Here is a 24,189-nt window from a genome sequence, read left to right on the forward strand (position 1 = left end):
AAATTTTCATCATTTATTGTCATTTTTATTCAAATACAAAAAGCTTGACATGTGATGATGATAACTTTGTTTTTCGTTGTGTGTATGTGTGTGTGTCGATGTGTGTATGTTTGAATACTGGGACAAAAAAAAAAATTTTCAAGCAACAGGAGAAAATACAAAAAAAAAATTCAAATGCAAAATAAATGAATGCTGATGATGATATACAATAACACCGTCGACATGATAAATGAGTACCACATCCCATATGTTACTTTCTTGTTGATGATTCGAATTAAACTTGGGATAGATAGATGTCAAATTAAAAAAAAAACAAAAACAAAAAAAAAATTTGACAACCGGAAAATAAATCACTTATAACTTTTTTTGCAAATGAAATGACCACACATACAGATTGGTTTTGGATCAATCTCATTGTCAAATAATGATGATAATTGGTGAACAAAACGAAATAAAAAAAAAAGAAAGAAACAAGATAATCAGCTAATCCCAAAGTCTTTCAAGTTTTTTGTTGTTGTTGTTGTCGTTGTTAAAGTTGTGGCTTGTGGTGTGTTTTACATGTCTTGTTGTTGTTGATGTTTTTTTTCTGTTTGTCTGTTCATTCATTACAATTTCACATTAAAAAAACATTTTTGTTGTTGTTGTTGTTTTTCGCAGCAACTTAATCGATACATATAGATCAATAAAGATATATATAAAAAAAAATTCAGATAAAAAAATCTTGGCCATCTTCATTCATGAATCAATTACATCAAGTATAAAAAAAACGACAAAATCTTGACAGTAGAAAAATAGGAAATGTCTGTCTTTGTGTGTTTGTGTTTGTGTGTCTGTGTGTGTAATGTGTCTTGTTATTGATTATTGATTATTGATCGGAAGGAGAAAGAGTGAGAGAAAAAAAAACAGAGAGCTAGGATGTTTTGTTTTTTTGGTTATTGTTTGACTTTTTTTTTACTTATTGCCAGATGAATTAGGTGTCCAGAATTTTTTTTTTCAATCAATATCCATCATCATCATCATCATCATCATTTATGATCATAAACATTCAAATGTGTGTGTGTGAATAGAAAAATTATTTTTGAGACATTAGTAACAAAATTATTGAATATCTCGCTAGAATAATTTGATGACAAAGAGAAAAAAAAATTAAAAACAAACAAAATATTTTTTGAAGAAGAAGAATTTAGAATATTCTTGAATATATATCTCATCATTAGGAGATAACATTTTGTTTTTTTGGTTGAATATGTGTATTTTTTTTCATTGCATAATGATAATAATAATAATAATAATGTAATAATGAATTATCAATAATCAACAATCGATATATAGGTGATGTGTGTGTGTTATTATTATTAATCAAGGATAAAGAATCGAATCAATTTCCTAGTTTAAATCTCATTTTTTTTTTGGAAATTATGGATGGATTGAAGAATTTCATGTCATTATTATATCATGGATCGCGATAATTTTGATGTTTCTGTTTTGTTCCACACACACACACACACACAATTAATACATATATGGCATTATTATTATGACAAAAATTTTCATGTATATAATAACATGGGTAATTTTATAAAAAATAAATCTTTTTTTGTTTTGTTTTTATATAAACGGTAATTGGCTTAATATTTTGTAAACAATACACATATGATGATGATGATGATGATCATAATGATGACGATGGTGATGTTATTGATTGATTTGATTTGATGACAATAATCATAATAATAATAATAATAATAAGAAAATGATAACAAATAAACTCATTTTTTTTTTAGTTTTTTTTTTCTTCATTTTGTTCTTGTATCTGATGTTTGGGCCTTTCTTTCTTTCTCTCTCTCTCTGGGTATTTTATATATAGAAAAAAAAAACAAATTTGTAGTCGAAAAAATTCAAAAAAGTATCAATGATGTGTATGTATGTAGTGTGTGCTATAGAAATTGAATGAGAAATTAAGAAAAAACAAATCACAAATACATCAGAGGTTGATTGTGGAAGGTAATTGTAATGTGTTGTTGTATGTGTGTGTCTGTCTTTATGTATGATGATGATGATGATGTTGGCTTGATCAATCAACCAAAGTCTTCATTCGTCATTCTTTGAATCGTTTTGTTTTCATTGACGAGGTAAATGAATAATTTTTTTTTTTCACAGATTATATAGATTTTTTTTTCAACAGCAAAAATCTAAATAGTATACACAGGCAACAACACATATAAATGGCTTATTATATGCATGAAATGATGACAATTAGCAGTGATGACATGAAAATTTTTTTTTTATCCTTTGAAGACTAATTTAACAAACGATGATAATAATATTAGGTGGGTTTATATATGATTTCCGGTACATGTTATATTCAAAGTTATATTATTGATTATTATTGTCTTCAATCTAATCCGATTATACCGGTCATGATGATGAAGCAAACTCATGATGATTATATTAAGACTATGCCGGGAAAATTCTTTCGATCTAATGAAAGAGTCATACGGATTTTCGGTGGTTGACCACGACCATTATTTTTACCATTACGAATGATTGCTTGACGAGCCAGATTATTATTCATTTTATTATTGTTTGCCTGTTGTTGTCCAAAGGAATAATTTCGATCACGAGAAACTGGTTGAAATTGCTGTTCCATTTGTAATTGTTGCCGATAATAATCGAATGTAGACATTTTAGTCGACCAAGCATTCATCATATCATCATTTTGTTGTTGTTGTTGTTGATGTTGTGGTTGTTGCTGCTTAACGACAAGATAATCGAGATCATTTGAGATAAATTTCAATGGGGGCGAATTATCACCACTGTTGGTGGTGCTGGTGGCTGTATTATCTGAATCGGTCGATGTTTGTTGTTGCAATGAAAATTGTAGCCCAAAAAATTCGCTGCCATCACCACCAAGAGCACTGTTACATTCATGATCGGTACCAGAATCACCTTCATCGGATTTTTCAATATGCGAAAACAATTTTTGCCGCGAATTTTGGCTGCCCAATTCGGCCACCAAACTGATGGAATTCGAATAAAGATTTTTAAAGAACAATCTTTTCATAGCATTGGCACTTTCAGCAAATGCAGCCAAATCTTTAGCTGAATTATTTCGACGAATTATTTTGGGCGTTTGCAAGAAGGTACGTGGACCACCATACTGTACCCATGGATGATTAATAACCATTTCAGCCGTATAACGTTGGCTTGCATCTTTCACCAATAGATGACGAATGAGATCTTTAGCCTCTTCCGATATGTATGCCCATTCTCGTTCGGGAAAATCATAAACACCTTTTTGAATGCAGGTAAATAATTGATCTTGACATGATTGGCAAAATTCACCACGTTCCCAGCCACAATCGGATCCACAGCAGCCATAAAATGGTGGATAACCACAAAGCAATATATAGGTAATCACACCAAGCGACCATAAATCGCATCTACAGTAATTATTCAACAATAATTTTTAGTAAAACTAGATGAAATCAACCAAAACAATGTGTATACCTTTTATCGTAGGGAGAAGCTTCACCCATGAATGCATCGACAACTTCGGGCGCCATGAATTCAGCCGAACCAACTGGTGTGAGCAATTCGGGTGTCGATACAGGTGAACTATCCGACGGAATGATACCGGAACCAAGATCAAAATCACAAATCTTGACCGGACATACTTGACTTTCTGAATAGCAAAGTATGTTTTCGGGTTTGAGATCGCGATGTGCGATACCACGACTATGTAGAAATTTAAGTGCATTAGCAATATCACGTACAATTTGACTTGCTTCGTGTTCGGTAAAATGTATTCGTTTCTGAATGTGTGCCAACAATTGTCCGCCTTCGACTTTTTCAAAAATCAAATAGAAACGATCATTATCTTCGAAATATTCAACAAACTGAATGATGTTCTGATGGCCACGACACTTGAAGAATATTTCAATCTCACGAAACACTCGGCTACGGCTATGGCCACGTTCACCTTTTTCAATCACTTTGACGGCATAACGTTTTTGGTCATGTTCAAAACTACGGCATTCATGCACGGATGCATAGGCACCTTCACCAAGTACTTCACCACTGAGGTAGTATAGATCAGAAAAATTTATGGCCCCAACACTACTGATTGTAGTGATTCGTTCATGACGTTTTTTACGTCGATGATGATGCATACGTCGTCGATGGTGTTTAGTACGATTATTATTACCGCCACCACCACCGCCAACAGCATTTTTGATCGTTCCATATTCATCTGGTATCGGTATCGGATTACTGGCATATTTTCGTTCATCCAAACTCATTCGTAGAATGTCATCATCCAGGTTATCCGAATCAACATCATCATCATCGTCATCATCTTCATCGTCATTCCCTGAATCAGTTGATTTATGGACACCAGATACATATTCCTTGCCACGATGATTGCCTGATGTTACATTAGGAAAATCATCAACTAAATCAACAATATAATTGTTGCGACGTTGCGATAATGGTTGATTATGACCTTTGATGGTAGTCGAAACCTCTAACGAATCACTATCATCATCACTACCAACATCATCCGAATCGACATCTTCAAACGTAAATTGTCGTTCTTCTTCCATTTCTTCTTCTACTTCTTCACTATTGTTGTTGTTGATGTTGTTGTTATCGTCAGAATTGATACCTTGTTGTTCGGGTCTTCGATTTATGGCAAAATCTAATGTTTTTCGAAAAAAGAAAAGAAAAGAAAAATGATTAGAAACAAAAGGTAAACAAAATTCAACAGTTGTATTACATTTTAATCAAACAAAAAAAAAAAAAAAGAAACGAGAAATGAAAAATCACTGTGATATTGTTTATTGATCGAATAAAATGAATTGGTCAAGGTTGATGATCGACTTGATTGGCATAACAAACAAACAAACAAACAAACGAAAAAAAAAATACTGGACAATAAATTTTCAAAAAACACAGCTATACATCATTAAAAAAAATGGTGGTTGAATTGAATTAATCAAACAAATAACATGATAAAAAAAAATTTCACAAATTTATACAGGATGCAAGAATTGGCCAAAATTGATTTTGTTGTCACCAAATACATAGATGAAAAAATTGACTAGCTTCTCATAATCATCATCATCATCATCATCATCAGAAAAGAAAAGGAATGATGTTTAATCATCACTGACAGACAAAACAATTAAATCAAATTGATATGATGTTGAGCATTTATATAATGAGATTTTTCTTCTTATTCGAATCATCAATGTAGCTTCAGTTTTGGCTAATGTTGTTAATGTTGTTGTTGTTGTTGTTGTCGATGTTGATGTTGTTGTCATTCATTGTCTATCATATATATATAGCAACATTTATAGAGTGAAGAGCGATCAAATCGAAAGAAAAATGGTCTGATATTTTTTTTCTATCTGTCTCATCATCCAGTAAAAAAAAAAAAAAAAAATTTTTCCCCGTTCATATCTATTTAAGCTATAGCTGCTGCTGCTATTGATTTATCAATGATGACTGTATGAGTAGTATTGCTATGCTATAAACAAAACAAAAAAAAAAAAAAAAATAAAAATAATAATATAATCAACCTGAGACGTGCCATACTACTCGTCGAATTGAATTATTATTATAAATGAAATGAAATGATGATGATAAACTTTTCATTCATTACAGACATTATTTTCATTTTCATCATCATCATTATACTCACACAAACACACACATGACTATTGTGTACAAGCAATTTTTTTTTACTTTTTTTTCTGGCTAACCAGATTATATCAAAAAAAAAAAAAAAAAAAGATAACCGAAAAGTATATATCAATATCCATTCATGTACATACGATAATCCTATTATCATCATCATCATCATCATTATATGGATAATTGCATGTTAGCAATAAACATCAAACACACACACACAAAAAAGACAAAAGACAATCTAAATGATCATATGAGATGAAATGATGGCTCAAGTTGATTTTTATTAATATAATCAATTTATGACGATAAGGATTCAATATTCAATTGGCTTAATATTCTGAACAAGTAAAACAACGATGAAAACAACAATGATGGCATGACTATATAGCAACAAGTAAACAATACGGAACTGAATGAAATGAAATTAAACTAGTTGATGATGATCTTTCCAACATCATCATTTCACAATATACAAGACAATGGACATTTATTTATTTGTTTATAATTGTATATTTGTATTACACAACCTGATTTTTTTTTTCTTTGCACGAATTCACAACAACAACAACAACAAAAACAAAACAAAACAAAACAAAGGTGTGCTTCCTTTTCGTCGTCGTCGTGTGTGTGTGTGTGTGTATGTGCACCGAACTTACAACACACAACAACAACAACAACCACACTTTAAAAGCCCGAAAAAAAAACTTTTGCTTTCAAAATAGGATGCCATCATTCGAATAGAAAACCTTTAAAAAAAATCAACCATCCAAACCAGATATTCAGCTAATAGTATGGCTAATAACAATTCCGTCCCTCTTATTCACTCATTCAATCAGCCAAACCAGCGCTTTCTCTTTAGTTCTTCATTCACGAATGGAATCAAGGTTTTTTTTATCCATTCATTCAACCAAACATCGAGTTAAAAAAAAAACTAACAGGCAAGCTGCTGTCTGACAAATCACAACCATCATACAAAAAAAAAAAAAAAAAAAAAAAAAAAAAATAAAACACATCAATAACACAACCGCAAAAGACTGACAACACAACAGGTCTAAATGCTTCACTCCAACAAACTTATCATTCTTTTTTTTTATTTGGCAACAACAGACATAAAAAAAATATACTCAGCCGAGAAAAAAACATGTGATCCAAGGCAGCAGCCAAACAAAACAAAACAAAAAAAATATATCCATCCGTCCATATACACTGGAAATGAATTTTGAATAATAAGAAATGACATGATGCCATATCATCATCATCATCATCATTATATTGCCTACCAAAAAATATTCGGGTTTCTATTTTTTCACAATCAAAAATATCACTAGTTGATATATCATTGATTTGATTGAAGATTTGCTTTGATTAAAACAAAATGATTAATTTATCACATTATTTTCCTGGCCAAAATAAATTGCTGAATAGGCATTTGGTTCCAAAAAATTTCATTGTTTACATGACTACTCAATTGATGATGGTAGTATTGATTTGTCTACAACAGATTAGATCAAAATGAGCAAAAAAAAATCACTAGGGCAACAACAACAACAACAGTATAAGCAAACATTTTAGATGATAATAATTTGAGATTGACAGTTTAGTTGTTGTTATTATTATTATTATATGGTTTGTTGTCAATTTTCACAATTTGACAAACAATAATAATAATTGAGCTACAAACAAAACTGAACAAGAGCCAAAGAGAGATAAGAGATATAATCTACATCTAAACAATTTTCATTTGATAAAGTAAAGTAAAAAAAAGGAAAAAAAACGAGGACCATAAACTGGATGCCTTTCCATTTCAAATATCAATATTTATCTATTTATCAGTGCGTTTGTGTGTGGGATAATCCAATAAAAACAAGTCAAGTAAAAAAGAAACAAAAACTTTAGAATCCAGATAATATTTCTCCACTAGACTAGAGATTATATTATTATTATTATTAGATTGTCATGTTTGTATCTTTTACTAACAAACACACGAATATCTTTTTAATATTTAAAAAAAGGAATTGTTGAAAAATCAGAGATAAAATATATGCTTTGCTTTTGAAACAAACACAACAACCAAACAAACAAACAAACAAAAAACCAAGGAAACGCACAAAATCAAAATAATGAAAAAATGAGATTTTGGAAATCATCAACCATAAGTCATATGATTATATATTATTATTATTGATTATATTGATTTGATAAACAACAACAACGGCAACAGCAACAACAAAAAAGGGGTGTATTTATTATCAATCAAACATATCACACACACACACACAAACAGAGATGTAGACAGACACAATTTTTTTTCCACGACATCCTTTTTATCATCAGCATCAATCTAAAAAAAAAATATTTATACCACACACACACACAGAAATGGTCGGTCAAAACATGTAGCCAGCACGAAATGTATCTATCTTTAAAATATTCCCATTTCTTATTGCAATCAAAATCTAAATCGAAATGATGAAGATTCACGTTTATTGTATATGACGATGACGATGATGATGATGATGGAAATCAGTAAGTGAAAAAAAAATACTGAATGAAACCTGTATCATCATCATCATCATCATTATGATTACACCATTGTGTGTGTGTGTGAAAGGATTGAGCGCAGCAATTCACATTGGCTGATATTGGACGGTTTTATATTGCCAGAAAAAAAAGAGAAGAAAAAAAAATTTCTCTCTCATTTCTTACTTCGACCGAATCGATAGAAACAAAAAAACAAAAAAAAAATACTAAAATCAAGGTTGCACACAAAATCAATCAAGAGCATCGAATGGAACATATAACTTTAAACCAATGATGGTCGTATACAAATACAAAAGACAAATCCACAAAAATAACTTTTTTTTTTTTTGGTTTTCTCATCATCATCATCATCATCAAGATCGAGTACGACGATCATCACATGCTCTGGATTTTTGTTTTTCAAATACAAAATGAATTGTCGCTGTGTGTCCTTTTTTTTATAAATGATGTCTGTCTATCTATCTATCTATGTCTGTATGTGTGTGTCTGAGATTTTATTTTGAATTTCGATTCGATCCATCATCAATAGTATCGATCTATCAAATTTTTTTCCCGCTGATTTTTCTGAATAGGGGAAAAAAACGATTACTTTTTTTTATATTCATATTTGGCTCCATGATAAAAGTCAGTCAATCAATCGATTAAATTCTTCGAGCCAAATCGACCAACCAATTTAATAGATGATAATAATGAAAGGCATCAATCTTTTGCCATATTCATGATCGAATGATAGAAACTAATAATATTATTATATATATATATAGACAAGCTAGCAACATAACAACAGATAGAAAAAAAAACTGGTCTCGTGATGATCATCGTAAATTATGGACAAGATTATCACCATCATCATTATCAACAAACAACAGTGCAAACCAAACCTGTCAAAATAACCAGAAAACCAGGCAGGCACTATTATACAACTTGAAACACATACATTGATTGTTGTCATACCATCCATCAATATAGAGGCATTATATAACAAAAAATAGTGGGACTTTTATTTTTACACACACACATTTACCAACATTAGATGAATTTTTTTATAACCAAAGCATACACACACACACACACACACAATTGGTGTTAGTTTATATTACCGAGAAAGTCATTGTCAAGGACATTCATTCAATTTCATTTCATTCCTTTCCTATATCCCATACATCATTATTTTATATCCAACACATTTTGATGGTACCAATGTTCATTTTATTTCCATCCTAAATGTTTGATTCGGATGTAATTCCATCTAGTGTGCTAGTGGTGTTATGTAATGCGACGGCGTCAATCCATCCATCCAAATATATTAATCAAGAATACCAGTTTCTTTTTCACTATGTGTCTGTCTATAGATAGACATAAAAGACCTTGAAAGAAGGGTACTTCTTGATTTCATAACAACACAAACAAAAAGATATAGAAAACAATGATATACAAACAGATGGCTATTCACTATAGTCAAGAATATTATGTAATAATCAACATTTCCATAACAAAAACATACACACACACACACACACACAGCTGTACTGTCATGTGTAAAAATATTCAAATATTCCAAATATATGCTATCAAAACCATTATTGGAACAACCAACAGCGACCAATCGACCAACCATAGACAATCATTTCGATCCAGTCAAGGCAGTTCTATATATAGTATATACACTTTTTGTATATATAAAAAAGCTGAATCAATGTATAAAATATATTTTGAGCTTGAAAAAAAAATTGGGAAAGGAAATGGCTAACAAAGATAGTATAAAGATAGGAACTGTATACCAATTTCTGTCATCATCATCATCATCATCATAAAGTCGACCAAAAAAAAAATCACATATACAATGGCCGATTGGCGCCCTATCGTCCGATACTTTTTTTTTTTTGGTTTCCTTTATGGATGAAAATCTTTTCGGAAAAAAAACTATTATAACCTGGTCAAACTCTTTGTTTGATTCACAACAAACACGAATTGGGAAACATGTTTGTCTTTCTTATTATATAATTTCTATATTCATGATTGGTAGTCACCAAATTTTTTGCAAGCGAATCTAAATGATCCATATGTACAGTGTGTGTATGAGAAACAATGAATAAAAAAAATGAGCCAATAGAGTTGAAATAAACAACAACACAACACATCTTGTCCAACAATAATTCATTGAAACAATTCATTCAAAATTCAAACTAACAAAAAAAAAGTGAATGAGATCTGAAACTAAAGTTTCTTAAAGTATACTTCAATTATCAAATCATGAAATCTTTTTTTTTCTTGCCAACAACTAGTCAACCAAGCCTTCGAATAGTCCTAAAGCCTTACGGTCAAACACACAAGTTGAATATTACAACAAAAAAAACTTGCAAGACTCGAACAACAACAACAACAACAAGTTGTCTATTCACATTCAATCTTTATAATGAAAAAAGAAATATCTGGTTAAACAGGCTAGCTTTAGATATTTTAGATTCAAAAGAAAGAAAATCAAAGAATTAACATTGTATTACAGGTTATTTTTAATTTCCAAGGTTAAAGTTCATCTAGTATTCGAAGTTACAGGTGAAAAAACTGAAACCTTGACCAATTGTTTTTCCCTTAAGTGCCACACACTCAATGTCAACCATGATAAGGTCAAATTAGTTGGTCCAGAAAATCGAGGCGATTCTCAACTACTATTCATCAACGGTATTAAATGTGTCTTGTAGCCCATTTCATCTCCTCCCCTTTATTCTGCTTATTTGAGCAAAACAAATTATTATAAACATAATAATAATTGGGTCTCACATATGATATCAGACTATTAAATGGAAATAATCTGACACATACTGGACAGAAAAAGTAATAATGTTGGATGCGTTCATTTTAGGCCATAGAAACCAGGGGTGTTCATCGTCATCATCATCATCATCATCATCCTTGACAAGAGTAACACCAAAATTTGTATGCTGTGCAAGAATAGAAAGCGATGCAGACTATATTTACAGGGATACAAGGATAAAAAAAGTGGTCTACGTGATACACATATATACAAAACACAACACACAGATCGGCTGTTGGCAGGCCTGAATTTTTTTTTCGGTTCGCCCTAAAATCAACTAAACTTAACTCAATAGAGAAAGCCTGGACTCGCTTTATTTCTAAACATACAAACACACATATTACATTCAAAAACTATGCATAGCAATCATCTTCAATTGTTCAATTCGCATAAGAGATGGCTCCAATTGGTTTATGTATATGGGGGGAGGCCAGTCAAGCAGCTGTGTCTGTTTTTGTTATTGTCGTTCGTTCGTTCGTTCATTCATTCATTTTTTAGTCAATTCAATTCGTTTCATTCATTCGTGTTTGTTGTTTAATAATAATAAAAAATTCCCTTCTTTAATACTGACTAGCCTAACTGACTTGTAAGTCTTCCCAAGACTTGGCTAATAGAAGAAAAGGGACAAGGCAGCCAAAGATGATGATCGAGAAGAAAAGAGAAGGGACTGGAAGGGGAGCGCTGAGACTTTTAATTTTTTTTTCTTCACAAGTATGCCAAATGAATGAGAGAAAAAAAACATTAAAAAACATTGATAAGCTTGCAATTGAAACTGTTAAAAAAAAACATTGGGAACTAATGTGTGTATATATGTGATATCATAAAAAAAACACATTGGAATATAAACAGACAGAAAAAAATATGACTAAAAAAGGTAAATTAAGCAAAAGACAAAGAGTAGAAAAAAAACCAATTTAATTTAGGCTTGGACAAACTTACCTTGTTGATCGTCGTTTTCGTCGTTGAAAATTTCAATGATCTTCATAATGCTGCTGTCTTCCTTATTTTCTTCGTACTATTTTTGTTTGGCGTCAGTTATTTAATTCTTCGGTCAATTGATTGTGATAACAATATTTACTTTAATAACCAAGAATAATATGAGTTTGTTTGCAAAAAAAAACCGGATATACACAATGTTTGCAGATTGGTTAGATTTCTGGAATAGATGAAACAATGGTGGTTGAAAGATTCTCTTTTGTTTTCGGCTGATAAAACTGTTGCTGAGATCGACCCAAAAATTCATTCATATGACATTCACAAATATTCATTCAATGAGTAGGTGTCTTTGATTTCTGTATCTGGTTTGTGTGCGTGCGTGCGTAATATTCAAATGAAATTAAATGGATTCAAATAAAATCCAATTTTATCACAATTTTGCGGAACAAAAAAAAAACGAAAACGAAACGCAAAATAAAAAACGAAAGAAAAGAAACGATACCCAGGTTTGTTTGACAATTTCTTTCTCTTTCTTTCCAGAATTTCAGGGAAGATTTTTTTCTTCAATGTATGATATATTTTGTGCTGCAAATGCAATTCGGGCGGGCGATAATTGGTTGCAATTGCGACAATCGATGGTGGATAATAATAAATGATTATATGGACCAAATAATAAAAACGGAAATGATGCAAATCCAAATATTACAAATAAATCTTAAAAAAAGAGCAATACAAAAAATACCAAAAACAAAAAAAAAATATTCTTCAGAATAGATGAATGCTGTTCGTTTTTTTTGATTGATTCGTTCGTTAAAGTTGATTCCAAATAGAAAGAAAAAAAAACCAGGCCAATACCGTGCACCAAGTTAAAAAATCAAAGTGGTAAGTAATAGGAAAAAAAAGGTGATGATGATGTGTATGATGCTATAAACCAAAATAGCTGAGCAAAGGATTTGACAGAGGCAATTACTATCCAGAACAAAAAAAAAACGGAAAATTTTTCCAGATAACTTTCAACAATATTCCCGACAATCGATGGATGATGATATTCAATGAGAATAATAATTATATGATGAAAGATAATTCGAAATGTGGACACAATTAAGTTGATCAATTCGAGGATTCAAAAAATTGGGCGAATTATTTTATCAATTATATGGTTATTATTATTGGTATCACACTCTTGCATAGTTTATATATTAGTAGATATAAAATAGCTCTCAATTTTCTTCAAAAAATCAGGATGTTTTATAATTCAATGAGATCGAAATTGAATCTTTTCAGTTTTTGACCAAATTCTGAAGGATTGGATTGATGATGTTGGTGATGATTATAAAATATTTTCTGATAATTGAAATTATAATAATGGGATATTATTATATATGACTAAGGCCAATCGATAACTTGATATCCACACACACAAAAGATTTGATTCCAAGACAATAATATCTACCACTACTTTTTTTGATCGTATATTCTTCTATTATACTTCTGCTTTTAGTGTTTGGTGGATATTTTGGCTGATTTTATACAAAATGAATGTATGGAAAAATTTACAGAGATCAAATGAAATTTGTTGTCAAAAGTTTATGTGTTTTTTTGTAGCTTCAAAAGAAAAAACGATGAACAGAAGATTTAAGAATGAAAAAACGAAACGAAACGAAAAAACAGATTGAAAAAATCAACGAAAACAATAATCAAGCTTTGTATGTTGTCTTTTTTTCTGGAGACTTGGTTTGTATCTTCAATGTCGACAATGACAATGTTAGATGTTCAATTAGATGATTCGTGAAAAGTCAACAAAAAAAAAAAAATGTTATAACGATCATATAAAATAAAACGATTCAGGCAATTCTTCCGCCTCAGCGATACAAAATGTCCAAATTCGACAGAAAGAATAATGGGGATTAAGCCATTCAGTCAAGTCAATAAGTGATTGAATTCAAGCATTTAAAAAAAAAGTTATTTGGCGATTCTTCTTCATTAGATTTACGGATCACAATCGATTCATCCAATTATATAAAACTGGATAATCATTCTTTTTTTTCAGAGGCGACCAAATTCTGGGATCACAAATGATTACTTTTGCCAGGTGTAGAAAAAATAGACTTTTATATGTAGAGAGAGAGAGAGGTATTGGGTATTTTTGTAGCAATAATGTTCATTCATATACAACACCACTAAACAAATTGGGAGAATAGTTGACTCCTTTTTTCGTTTTCGATGTTGACAATCAAATAATCAATCCATACACTGACATGTCATTGCATTTCTTCACTTTGATGACCGATTTTAACATCAGTCGATTGAGTCGAATGTCCGTATGGATAGTCAGTAAAAAATGGACATTAATAAACAACTTAAGGAAATCTTTTTGATGACAGTTGTCAAAATAGATTCATATCTTCAATCTGGATGCAATGACAACTCTTTTAGCATGAAAATTATTGATAATAATGACAATAGTAGTCACAAAATGGATGGCAATGTTTTTGTGACACGACAACGATGATTTATGATTATGAAATGCCAAATTCGTTTGTCAACTTTTAAAATCTTCGTCTTTATAATCGTTCGTAATCATTCATATCGTAATGAGCAAAAAGGGCCATACAGCAAATCACAATCAGATCATAGGGGGTGTGGTTCAATTCGATTATTCGAACTTTTTTTTTTTAGTCTTCCTGATGACAAATCACGTAATGACGGTTATGATTATTCTTCATTCAAATGACAATTCTTCGTTGCTGTTGTTGTCTTTACTTTTAATCAATAATATATATTCAATCTTCAAGATATCGATGATGAAATTGTTCAAACAATCCAGCAATCAGATACAAACAATCAAAAAAAAAATGAAAAAAAAATTCGAACGAAACACACTCGCACTCACTCACTCACACACATACATACATAACTCTTATAGCAATCACATTACAAATTGAGTAAATTGATGGAAACGATTACTCGTGGTATGAACTTCATTCAACAACAACAACTATCATACTGGTTCATTATTACAACGGTGTATATCCAATACATCCCCATACATATATTTTTCTTCCTCGACAAGAGTCATCATCAGCTGCTTAACGTTCATTGTGTCATACCACTACTATTAACATGTATCCAAGTGTTTTCTCTCTCTCTCTTATGCATTCTCATTTGATATTGATTGAATCAAAACACACAAAAACATACAAGCGGAAAGACGGACAAAGCAAAGAGAGAGAAAGAGAGAGAGAGAGAAAAAAAAAATGAGAATTTTTTTATCATTTATTTAGCACAAAAGAAAAAAAAGGGCGTTCACGCAGGCGCAAAATGATTTTCATATTTTCGACTCTTCCTTAATGTGTATATATCCACTTTGGCTACAGTACTACTATAGTCGTATGATTCTTTTTTTTTTTTTTTATTTCATTTTCGTTGTTTGTATCACGCAAACAAATATAATGGATAATGATGCTGTTGCTGTTGTTGTTGTTTCTTTCATATTCGAATTGATCATGCGCAATCATCATCATCATTTATTTTTATTTCCCAAATATATTCGTTGTTTGAAAGCGCTATGATGGCGCTACTGTCACTTCAAAAAAAAAAAAAAAAATGTCCTTGCTTTTGATCCAGCAAAAAAAAAAAAGAAAAATTGGTTCCAAAATCCCATTGTTGATCCATCGTTGACAAGTAGTGATATTATTAACCAAGCAAGAATTTACCTATGAAAATATTAGATTGAATGTGTGTACAAGACTTGTATCCGATCCTGTTGCTCAATGATCATCATAGCATCGGTAATATAGGAGGGTGCTTTATTTTTTGTTTTTTTTTTGTTTTTTTTTGTTCTCACCGTTTACTTCCTCATCATGTAATATGATCATATTCGAAAGATGAACAACAATAACAACAACAACAACAACACAATAAATGTATTATAAATTCAACACGATGACAGTTGTCTATAGACTAAAAATAGAATGAAATCCTTAACAGCAACAACAACAGCAAAAAAAATCAGTAATGTAATCATCCTTTTTTTTCTGTGATGCCATTGAGTGAAAAGAAACCCTCATCAACTAAATTGTTGGATGAATGATGATTCTAGAATGTTCCAATCATTTCATTTCAATGCATTCAAACAATCAATATACAAATATACGATGCGCCAAAAAAAATTGAAATTCCTCACGAATCGATTATGAATGAAAACAAAAAAAATATCAATCAAAAATTCTAAAATTAGACAATCAAACATGAAATAATTTTGACTTAACACTTTGCCAGCCCACACACACACACACACGAAAACGCCAACGGCCTTCATAATAATCAGATATGTAGAATCCATTCCGGGAATGAAAAGGTGGATATTCCAACAACAACAACAACAAATTCATTTCATTTGAAATGTTGTACATGTACAGATGTAGAATCTTTTGTTGTTGTTGTTGTCGTTGTTGCTATATTGTTTCTGTTACTGTTATGTCTACTTTATGGTTAAAATTCATTCATTCATTCAAAACATACACACCAACACACAAAACATTCCTGGTGCGATAACATTTGATAGCCTAGATTTTCTTTGCTTGTTCCGTTTTTTTTCCTGGTTAAAATTTTTTTTTTATTCAATCGATTCATATAGACTGTGTGTGTGTGTATACCACCACTATTTACATCTACACTGGAATGGCCTAAAACACGATGATAATACAGAAAAAAAATAAAATAAAAAATTCTTCATAAACAATGACGTGTGCAAATGTTTCAGATTAATTCATTCATTCCAACAGCTTACAATGAATCATGACATCTGATCATCATAATCATCAGAGAGTTCAAATTTTTTTTTAAAAAAAAGATGGCCTGATTCTGGCAACCAGAATTAATTAATGGAATTTGATTCCTTTGATTTATAATGATGATGATGATGGTGGTGGTGGTGGAAATATTTTGCAATAATACAAATTCAGACAACTGTTATAACAAAGTATATACAATACATACATACATACCTGTTGTTGGTTTGGTTGATTGATTGCGTTATTATTTGTAATAATATAATGTTAACATAGTTTAATCGGATCATCATCATCTTGATCTTTAAACAAAAAACAGAAAAAAAAGATAATTATACCGCCACTCTATGTATCACATGAGTCAATATTTTTTTTTTCTTCTTCAATGTATTAAAAGGCCTTGAAAAAAAAGACGACGAACATCACCATATTTTACAGCCAATGTCATATACGAATCTATTGAACGATTTTTGTTTGTTTTTTTTTGTAATGAAAAATTAAATGAAATGAAATTTTTTCATTTTCAACGAAAGTGACAAAAAAAAAAAAAAAAACAGGCAAAGGTATTATCTCTCTCTCTCTCTCTCACTTTTTCTTTCGTTTAATGGACAAAATCAAATCTCATGACCGATGATGATGATGATGATGGTAATGTACAGTGGTGATTCGAATACACATTGATTTGATATTTTTAAACATATCAAAAAAAAAAAAAAAAAAAAAATCGTTCATCTATAGACGTCATTCATGTTGAGAATGTATAACACTAAAAATTATGTACTGGAGAAACGGCACGTACGCCAAATCTATACACACACACACACACAAAAAACATTCGAAAGACACGCGGATTCGGTTGATAAGTTTTTTTTTTCTTTTCGATTTTGATTTTCGTATGGATGGCTAATTAAACAAATTGTTGCTCCGTTCACCAGGACATTAGCTTCAAATATATCTTTCTTTCTCAATCGATTTTTTTCTTATTTGGCCAAAAAAAAAAAAAAAATCATTTCCAATATCGCTGTTGTTCATTCAATCGATCCATTGACAATCATTTTTCATTGAATTTTACATTTGCTGCTTACTTGTTTTCGTAACGATTTGTTTTCGTTGTTTGTTTGCTGATTATACGAACGACCGACCACCACAGGATGACAAATTTTTTTTTCCCCCACCATTCAATTATGATTGTCGTTGGCGGTGATGGTGATGATGATGGAAACGATGATATGATATGACAATTGGTTGATGACGATAAATACAGTCAAACTTCCAAAGTTGATATATAGCGTCTATATGGTTAATTTGTAGATTTCAGATTATAATCATCAATCATTAGCCAATCAACAACAAATCGAATAGAGGAAAATTTTGATTGGATTATAAGCAGGAAATTTAGCCCATATTATTACCATGTCGAAAATGTTCTCATGGATAAAAAAAAAATCAATTTTTTACTGACCCTTACGCCATCTGGGTGATTAATGAATCAATCTGAATGATGATAAACTCGTGCTCCATGAAGTTTCGATTGGTTTTTGTTTTGTTACTATTCATTAAACCATAAATTGATCATCTTTGGAACAATATCCGACTGAAATGATGGAAAAGAATAAAATGCATTTGCGTCATTGTATTCTGTATGAATATCAACTGGGCAGAAAAGTACCCGAAGCAAGTAGAAATCTTCAGCAAATATTTGGTGAAGATGCCATTACCGAAAGAACGTGTCGAAAATGGTTCAACAGATTTAAAACTGGTGATTTTGATATCTGCGATAAACAGCGTTCTGGCCGACGATCGATTGTTGATGATGAAAAATTGAAGGCTCTTGTACAGCAAGATCCTTCATTAACAGCAGCCCAAATGGCCAAGAAATTAAATTCAACACCTTCAGCTGTTGCAAGACATATACTAAAGCTTGGATTAGTATATAATCATGCAATAAGTTCGAGAAGAATATTACGATTTAGAAACAGATCGAAAAAAAATAAAAAAAACTTGAGGAATTTTTTCTAAGCAAAAACAATCTTTGATTCAATTTTTTTTTGTATTTAATTCAAATTCAAATGATGAAAACAATTATGTACACAAAATAAATGAAAATTGATAATTAAAAAAAAATGTCATCAATCAATCATTGGTGATTTGTTTGTATGTGTCCTATGGGTATGAAATACAAGTGTAAATGTTGTTGTTTTTGTTTTTGTATTCTGCAAGCAATAGAATGAGTGACAAAACAGAATCATTCATCAGATTATCGTAAGGGAGTTTATAATTACACAAAGGGAAACAACAAAAGGAAGGTCAACGAAAAAAGGGAATTATTCACAAAAACAAAAGAAAAGAAAAAATTCAACGGTCCAAAAAAAAGGAACGGATTCTGAAGTAAGAAAAAAATTCATGTACATTCGATAATGATGGTTTGCCATTTTGATGAAGAAGAAAAAGAAGAAAAACAAAACATGAATTGTTTATATTCAGGACATTTTCATTTTTCATTTGTTCGGCATTAATCCGAACAAATGCAAACAATTTTGTCAATCGAAATAGATTTTTTACACTGTTGTTCTACCATATATAACCAGCAGCATCAAAAACAATAACAACAACAACAACAACCAAATCTTCTTTAATCACCAATCGATAGATCCACACAATGATTTCATTTGTTGCTTACATCAGAAGATATGGCATGGTGATGATGGCATAACCGGTTCATTTACCAGACAAAAAAAGGCTAGCCATTATGAATGTGATTATATTTTGTCAGTTGAATTTGTTTCATTCGAATAATTTATCATGGATCACAATTTTAAATTTTTCATTTGCAAATATGATGCTGATATTGATACCTGAGTGTTTGTTCAAGTAGATGAGGCGCATTTTCAATTTATGATGAGAGAACAATTTACAATATTTAAAATTTACATCATTCGATAGATCCATCATGTACCTGTTTCACGATACATATAAGCTACGCCATTAGCTGATGTTTGGTTATTATTGATATTATTATTATTATTATGTGATGCGATCATTATCCTCATTGGTGAACCACCACCATTATGATTCAGATGATGATGATGTAGATGAATATTAGGCAAAAAGGTTGTATTGAGATTCTTTTGATTATTATTAACATGATGATTGTTGTTAAGATTGTTATTGTTTGTTGTTGCCATTATCGGTGTTGTTGTTGTTGTTGTTGCCATTGCTGTACGATGATTATTTGACGATGATATATTCGGCTGATTAAAAGTCTATAAACGTACATGATGTAAAAAAATCGGATTAAAATTTTATTGTAAAAAGTTTTTCATTTCACAAGAAAACACATACCGAATCATTATTAAGTTTTAATGAATTGATACGTTCACAAATAGTTTCGGCCGATATTCGTGCTTCGGCTTCTTGATCCCAACAATCTTGCATTGTGCTGACAATTAATGCCATGCCTGGATGTTTCAACCACGAATCTTTTATGTGTGGCCGTTTTTTCTGCTGCGCCACAATATCTTGCATATCTTCAATAGTTGGATTTGGACCAACTTCATTCTCGAATGGCAAACTATATTCATCGCATGGTATTTCATTGTAACTACAACGGGATACCAATTCCCAAAGGACTAAACCACAAGCATACATGTCAATTTTAAGAAACGAATCTCGTGTAAAATTAATTGCTCCTATGTAACATGAGAAACAAAAGCCGTTAAAATTTGTTCGATCAGAATCAATGTTTACCTTCGAGTACTTCAGGTGCCATATAGCGTCTAGTTCCAACTTGTCCATGAGCATCACCACAAGTGGTGTTTGGATAGAAAACAAGTGCTAGGCCAAAATCGGCTATGCAAGCTCGGAAATTATTTCCTAAAAGCACATTTTTCGATTTAAAATCTCGATGAGCTACCGAGGGTTTAGCATCTTTATTTTCTCTTGCTGGAATCTCTTCATGTAGATGTGCCAAACCTATTCAACATGAACAACAAGAGTAAATAAATTGAATCTGGTGAATGAGTAAATTTACCTAGACCGATTCCTTGAATAATTTTAAGCAAGTTATTCCATGTGACTGTATGTGATTTCAGATATTCATGTAGCGATCCATTCGGATGATATTCAGTGATGATCCAAAATTCCAAACCAAGACCTTCACCTTTTCGTTCAGCGCCCAGATATTTAAGAATATTATCATGTTCCATCTGTGGTAGACTATAAACATCTTTCTCAATCTGCCATGATGAACGATCCTGCATGGAAAACACTTTCACAGCAACCTGTCGGTTGTGACCGTCAACAGCCTAAAATCATCAATGACAGCTAATGAATTTGAAAAACTTGCAATGATTAAAAGCTTACCTGATATACAGTGCCGAATTTGCCATTAGCTAATGCTTCTTTAAGAGTAATTGGATGAGCATTATATCCGATGGTCGGAAGATTAGTGCCATCAATTAAGAGCGGTTCATGTGTAGGAACATCGTCCGTATGTGGTTTACGTGGACATTTTCCGAAGAAATAAACAATCATACTTGCTACACTAGCCAAGAATATTATAGCCATGATTAACAGAACATAGAAAATAATGTCCGATAATCGATAATCATGTGATTCCTTTGTCGTTGTTATAACGCCTACATCGAAAACGAAAATCAGCAATTGATTATATGAATGAATAGAAAATTAATGCACAAACCAGGTTCTTCGGGTGGCGGTGTTGAATATAACAACAATTCGGGCATCTGTTTCACTTCTTCATTACAAAGAATGCCTTTACAGCAGCAAAAGTTTAGATCCTTTTGTTTGGGTGGATGTGTCGGAACACAAGGCGCCTTATGGTGTTGCTGATTCGGCATGAATGTTGATGACGATGATGATTGGCCATAGATTTCATCATTTGAGCAGCTTTTACTTGCACCAAACCAACAACCTTTGAACACTAATTGTACACCTTCATCGGTGGAATTCCGCCATAATGCATAACAATATGCATCACCAGTATTATGATCCGAATTATCAATCGAAGGGCAAATCTGAACCGATTCACCGCAACCTTTATTACCAGTTTGTTGACATAATGTACGATTATAATAAAGACATTTCACTTGTCGATCATCATATTGTCCAGATTTAATCTCAGCGAGAGGCACAAATTCTCTTCGATTATTCATTTTATGATGAAATTGATGGTCAGACGATAGTGGTGGTGGTGATGATGATGATGATGATAATGTTCCATGTTTAGATTTTGATAAGGATGATGTGAAGCCATTATCGTTTAATGATGATTTAGTTGCTGTGACGAAAAAAAAATTAACAATAATCAATAAGCTGACTACAGCAATAATGTACATTTAACCGATTGAGACAATAACTATCAGTAATTCAAGAATTCTATCAAAATCAAATCAATCATTGCCAGGTTATAAGATCAAAACTCAGAATAACAAGGATCGTATACTTAGATGAATCATCATCATCAGTTATCCGGAAAGATTTCATGAGAAAAATCACACACAATTTTACCACCTCGTTCGATCGATTGCTTTCGATCCCCTAGTTTTGTTTTCTGCTGACTCGTCATCATTTTACCATCTGAAAAATGTGCATTTTCAGAAAATAAACAAAAGTCGAAATCCCTAAATCTAAGAATTATTTTTGTTTGATTGATCAATATTTCAAATTATTTCCAACTATTGTAGAGTTGAATACGTTATAATTCAAATAAAAAACAAAGTATAAATACAATCAACAAAGATCAAAGACAAACACATACCAATACAGAGGTCAGAATAGAATATCAGGAACAAATAAAGAATTGTATAGCAGGTGGTACTACTATATGTAAATGTTGATGATTTAATGATGGATGACACTTGTGTTGATCGTGATCGTTGATTCTCATCATCATCATCATCATAACAATGGCCATGATGATGATGATGATGATTATGATAGGCTTTTGTATTGAAATGATAATTTCTTTTCACAATCATTGTATTCTCTATATTCGTTGATGATTTTGAATGATGATAATGATGATGATAAATAGCACGGAATCGAAATTGTTGTTTTTTTTTCTCTCCTACATTCAGAATGTTTATGAAAGCAAATTGGAAATCATGTAATGTAATTGTTGTTAAACAAGAACAAGAACAAAGAATCGAAAAGATTCTTAATTCTTTGTTTTAATTAATTTGATGATGATACATACTGATTTATTTTTCTTCTTGTCGTCGTCGTCGTTGTTGTTGTATTTCGATTTTTTTTTCTTTATATTTTCTATTTTATTTTTATTGTTTGTTGGTTATGGTCTAGACCTGTGTTAATTTTGTTGTTGTTGTTGTTTTTTTTTTTCGTTGTTTGTTGGATCTTTGTGTTCGCATTAAAAAAAAAAAATACACTCACTCACAATTGCTCATCGTCAATATGAGAAGATTGCAATAGTGGTACGGAAATGTGTGTATGTGTGTGTGATGTATATATTTGAAGATGTTGCAAATATATATGCTATAAAAGGGATACAATTCTCAATCCATTTGATTGTATACAAAATATGTATATGCAATGATAGTGGTGGTAATGATGGTGGTGGTGGTGGTGGTGGTTACTTTGTTCATTGGTATAATATTCGTACCTCTATCTCGAATTTCCATTGTGGATTTTTTTTTTCGTTCAATATATATTGGATAATGGCCATGCGCTGATTAACGTCAACGTTATATCAATGAGGTAGCCAAATTGTAGCCAGTCATTGGTTGGATCATTAGATCCTCTCTCTCTTTGGTGGCTCAATGGCTTTTTTTTTTGATGGTTAAATAACCACACATTGCAAGTATACAGAGAGATATAACTCTTTTCTTGTCGACGACCTATACATACGGATTTTCCACAGGATCAATTGATTTGATGCTCGGATTTGGTCGGATCAAATTTTTTCCTGCGAAAATTCTACTACCACGGACGACGACGACGACGACGACGACGTCGATGATGATGATGTTCTTGTTGATATTTTGGTTAGATGAAAAGAAAAATTGAATGATAATGCCGCGCGCGATATATTCATTCAAACGACACAATCAAGTGTTGATCTCTTGTCGCGACGAAACGACGGCAATGTTTGGGATTTTTCGGATATTATCACCGTTGTCAATTTAATAATTCAAGTTAAAATTAAAAAAAAAATTGTAACAAAAATAGCTTTGTAATATGTGGGGAGATCACTGTTGAGGGTTTGGCGGAAAAAATTGTTTGAAGATATTTCATTCGCAAATTCATTCTAATTCAATAAAAAGTGGTGGTTGTGGTGGTTGACTGGAACCAAAACTCGGATGGAAAGCTTAAACCTCCTCTACGCATCGATGATATAACCTCATGAATTCAATTTTTGTTTTTTTTTTT

The 24,189-nt window shown here is 31.4% G+C and overlaps 2 protein-coding genes across 5 annotated transcripts; both read right to left on the reverse strand.

Annotated features, from left to right (window-relative positions):
* Positions 1-65: 65 nt before the first annotated feature.
* Lk6 (MAPK interacting serine/threonine Lk6 kinase) lies at positions 66-17,967 on the reverse strand. 4 transcript variants are annotated; one of them, XM_075734770.1, is made up of 4 exons: positions 16,991-17,898; positions 11,993-13,333; positions 3,511-4,699; positions 66-3,443 (listed from the first exon to the last, which is right to left on the reverse strand). In XM_075734770.1, exons 2-4 carry the CDS (start codon positions 12,036-12,038, stop codon positions 2,447-2,449), a joined length of 2,232 nt encoding a protein of 743 aa, XP_075590885.1. In that variant the 5' UTR covers positions 12,039-13,333; positions 16,991-17,898; the 3' UTR covers positions 66-2,446. The 4 variants fall into 4 exon arrangements, with proteins under 4 accessions (XP_075590885.1, XP_075590884.1, XP_075590886.1 ...); XM_075734769.1 differs by having other exon boundaries at positions 16,999-17,852; XM_075734771.1 differs by lacking the exon at positions 11,993-13,333 and having other exon boundaries at positions 16,999-17,967.
* An 851-nt stretch (positions 17,968-18,818) lies between these two features.
* On the reverse strand, positions 18,819-23,245 carry LOC124500176 (activin receptor type-2B). Its single transcript, XM_075734768.1, has 8 exons — positions 23,000-23,245; positions 22,562-22,870; positions 21,482-22,081; positions 21,145-21,419; positions 20,813-21,086; positions 20,530-20,754; positions 20,125-20,471; positions 18,819-20,045 (listed from the first exon to the last, which is right to left on the reverse strand). The coding sequence occupies exons 2-8, from the start codon at positions 22,779-22,781 to the stop codon at positions 19,731-19,733; spliced, it is 2,256 nt and encodes a 751-aa protein (XP_075590883.1). The 5' UTR covers positions 22,782-22,870; positions 23,000-23,245; the 3' UTR covers positions 18,819-19,730.
* Positions 23,246-24,189: the final 944 nt, after the last annotated feature.

Source organism: Dermatophagoides farinae, chromosome 10 (genome assembly GCF_024713945.1).
Source record: "Dermatophagoides farinae isolate YC_2012a chromosome 10, ASM2471394v1, whole genome shotgun sequence".
Taxonomy (NCBI): Eukaryota; Metazoa; Arthropoda; class Arachnida; order Sarcoptiformes; family Pyroglyphidae; genus Dermatophagoides; species Dermatophagoides farinae.

Excerpts from the sequence above, each read along its gene's own strand:
- Lk6 (XM_075734770.1), bottom strand. The coding sequence starts at position 12,038 with ATGAAGATCATTGAAATTTTCAACGACGAAAACGACGATCAACAAG. Across the intron at positions 4,700-11,992 it reads CGAAAACGACGATCAACAAG|ATTTTGCCATAAATCGAAGA; the intron begins GTAAGTTTGTCC and ends GAAAAACATTAG. Across the intron at positions 3,444-3,510 it reads GCTTCTCCCTACGATAAAAG|ATGCGATTTATGGTCGCTTG; the intron begins GTATACACATTG and ends TAATTACTGTAG.
- LOC124500176 (XM_075734768.1), bottom strand. The coding sequence starts at position 22,781 with ATGATTGTGAAAAGAAATTATCATTTCAATACAAAAGCCTATCATAAT. Across the intron at positions 22,082-22,561 it reads CTATTCTGACCTCTGTATTG|CAACTAAATCATCATTAAAC; the intron begins GTATGTGTTTGT and ends TTTTCGTCACAG. Across the intron at positions 21,420-21,481 it reads ACCGCCACCCGAAGAACCTG|GCGTTATAACAACGACAAAG; the intron begins GTTTGTGCATTA and ends TTTTCGATGTAG.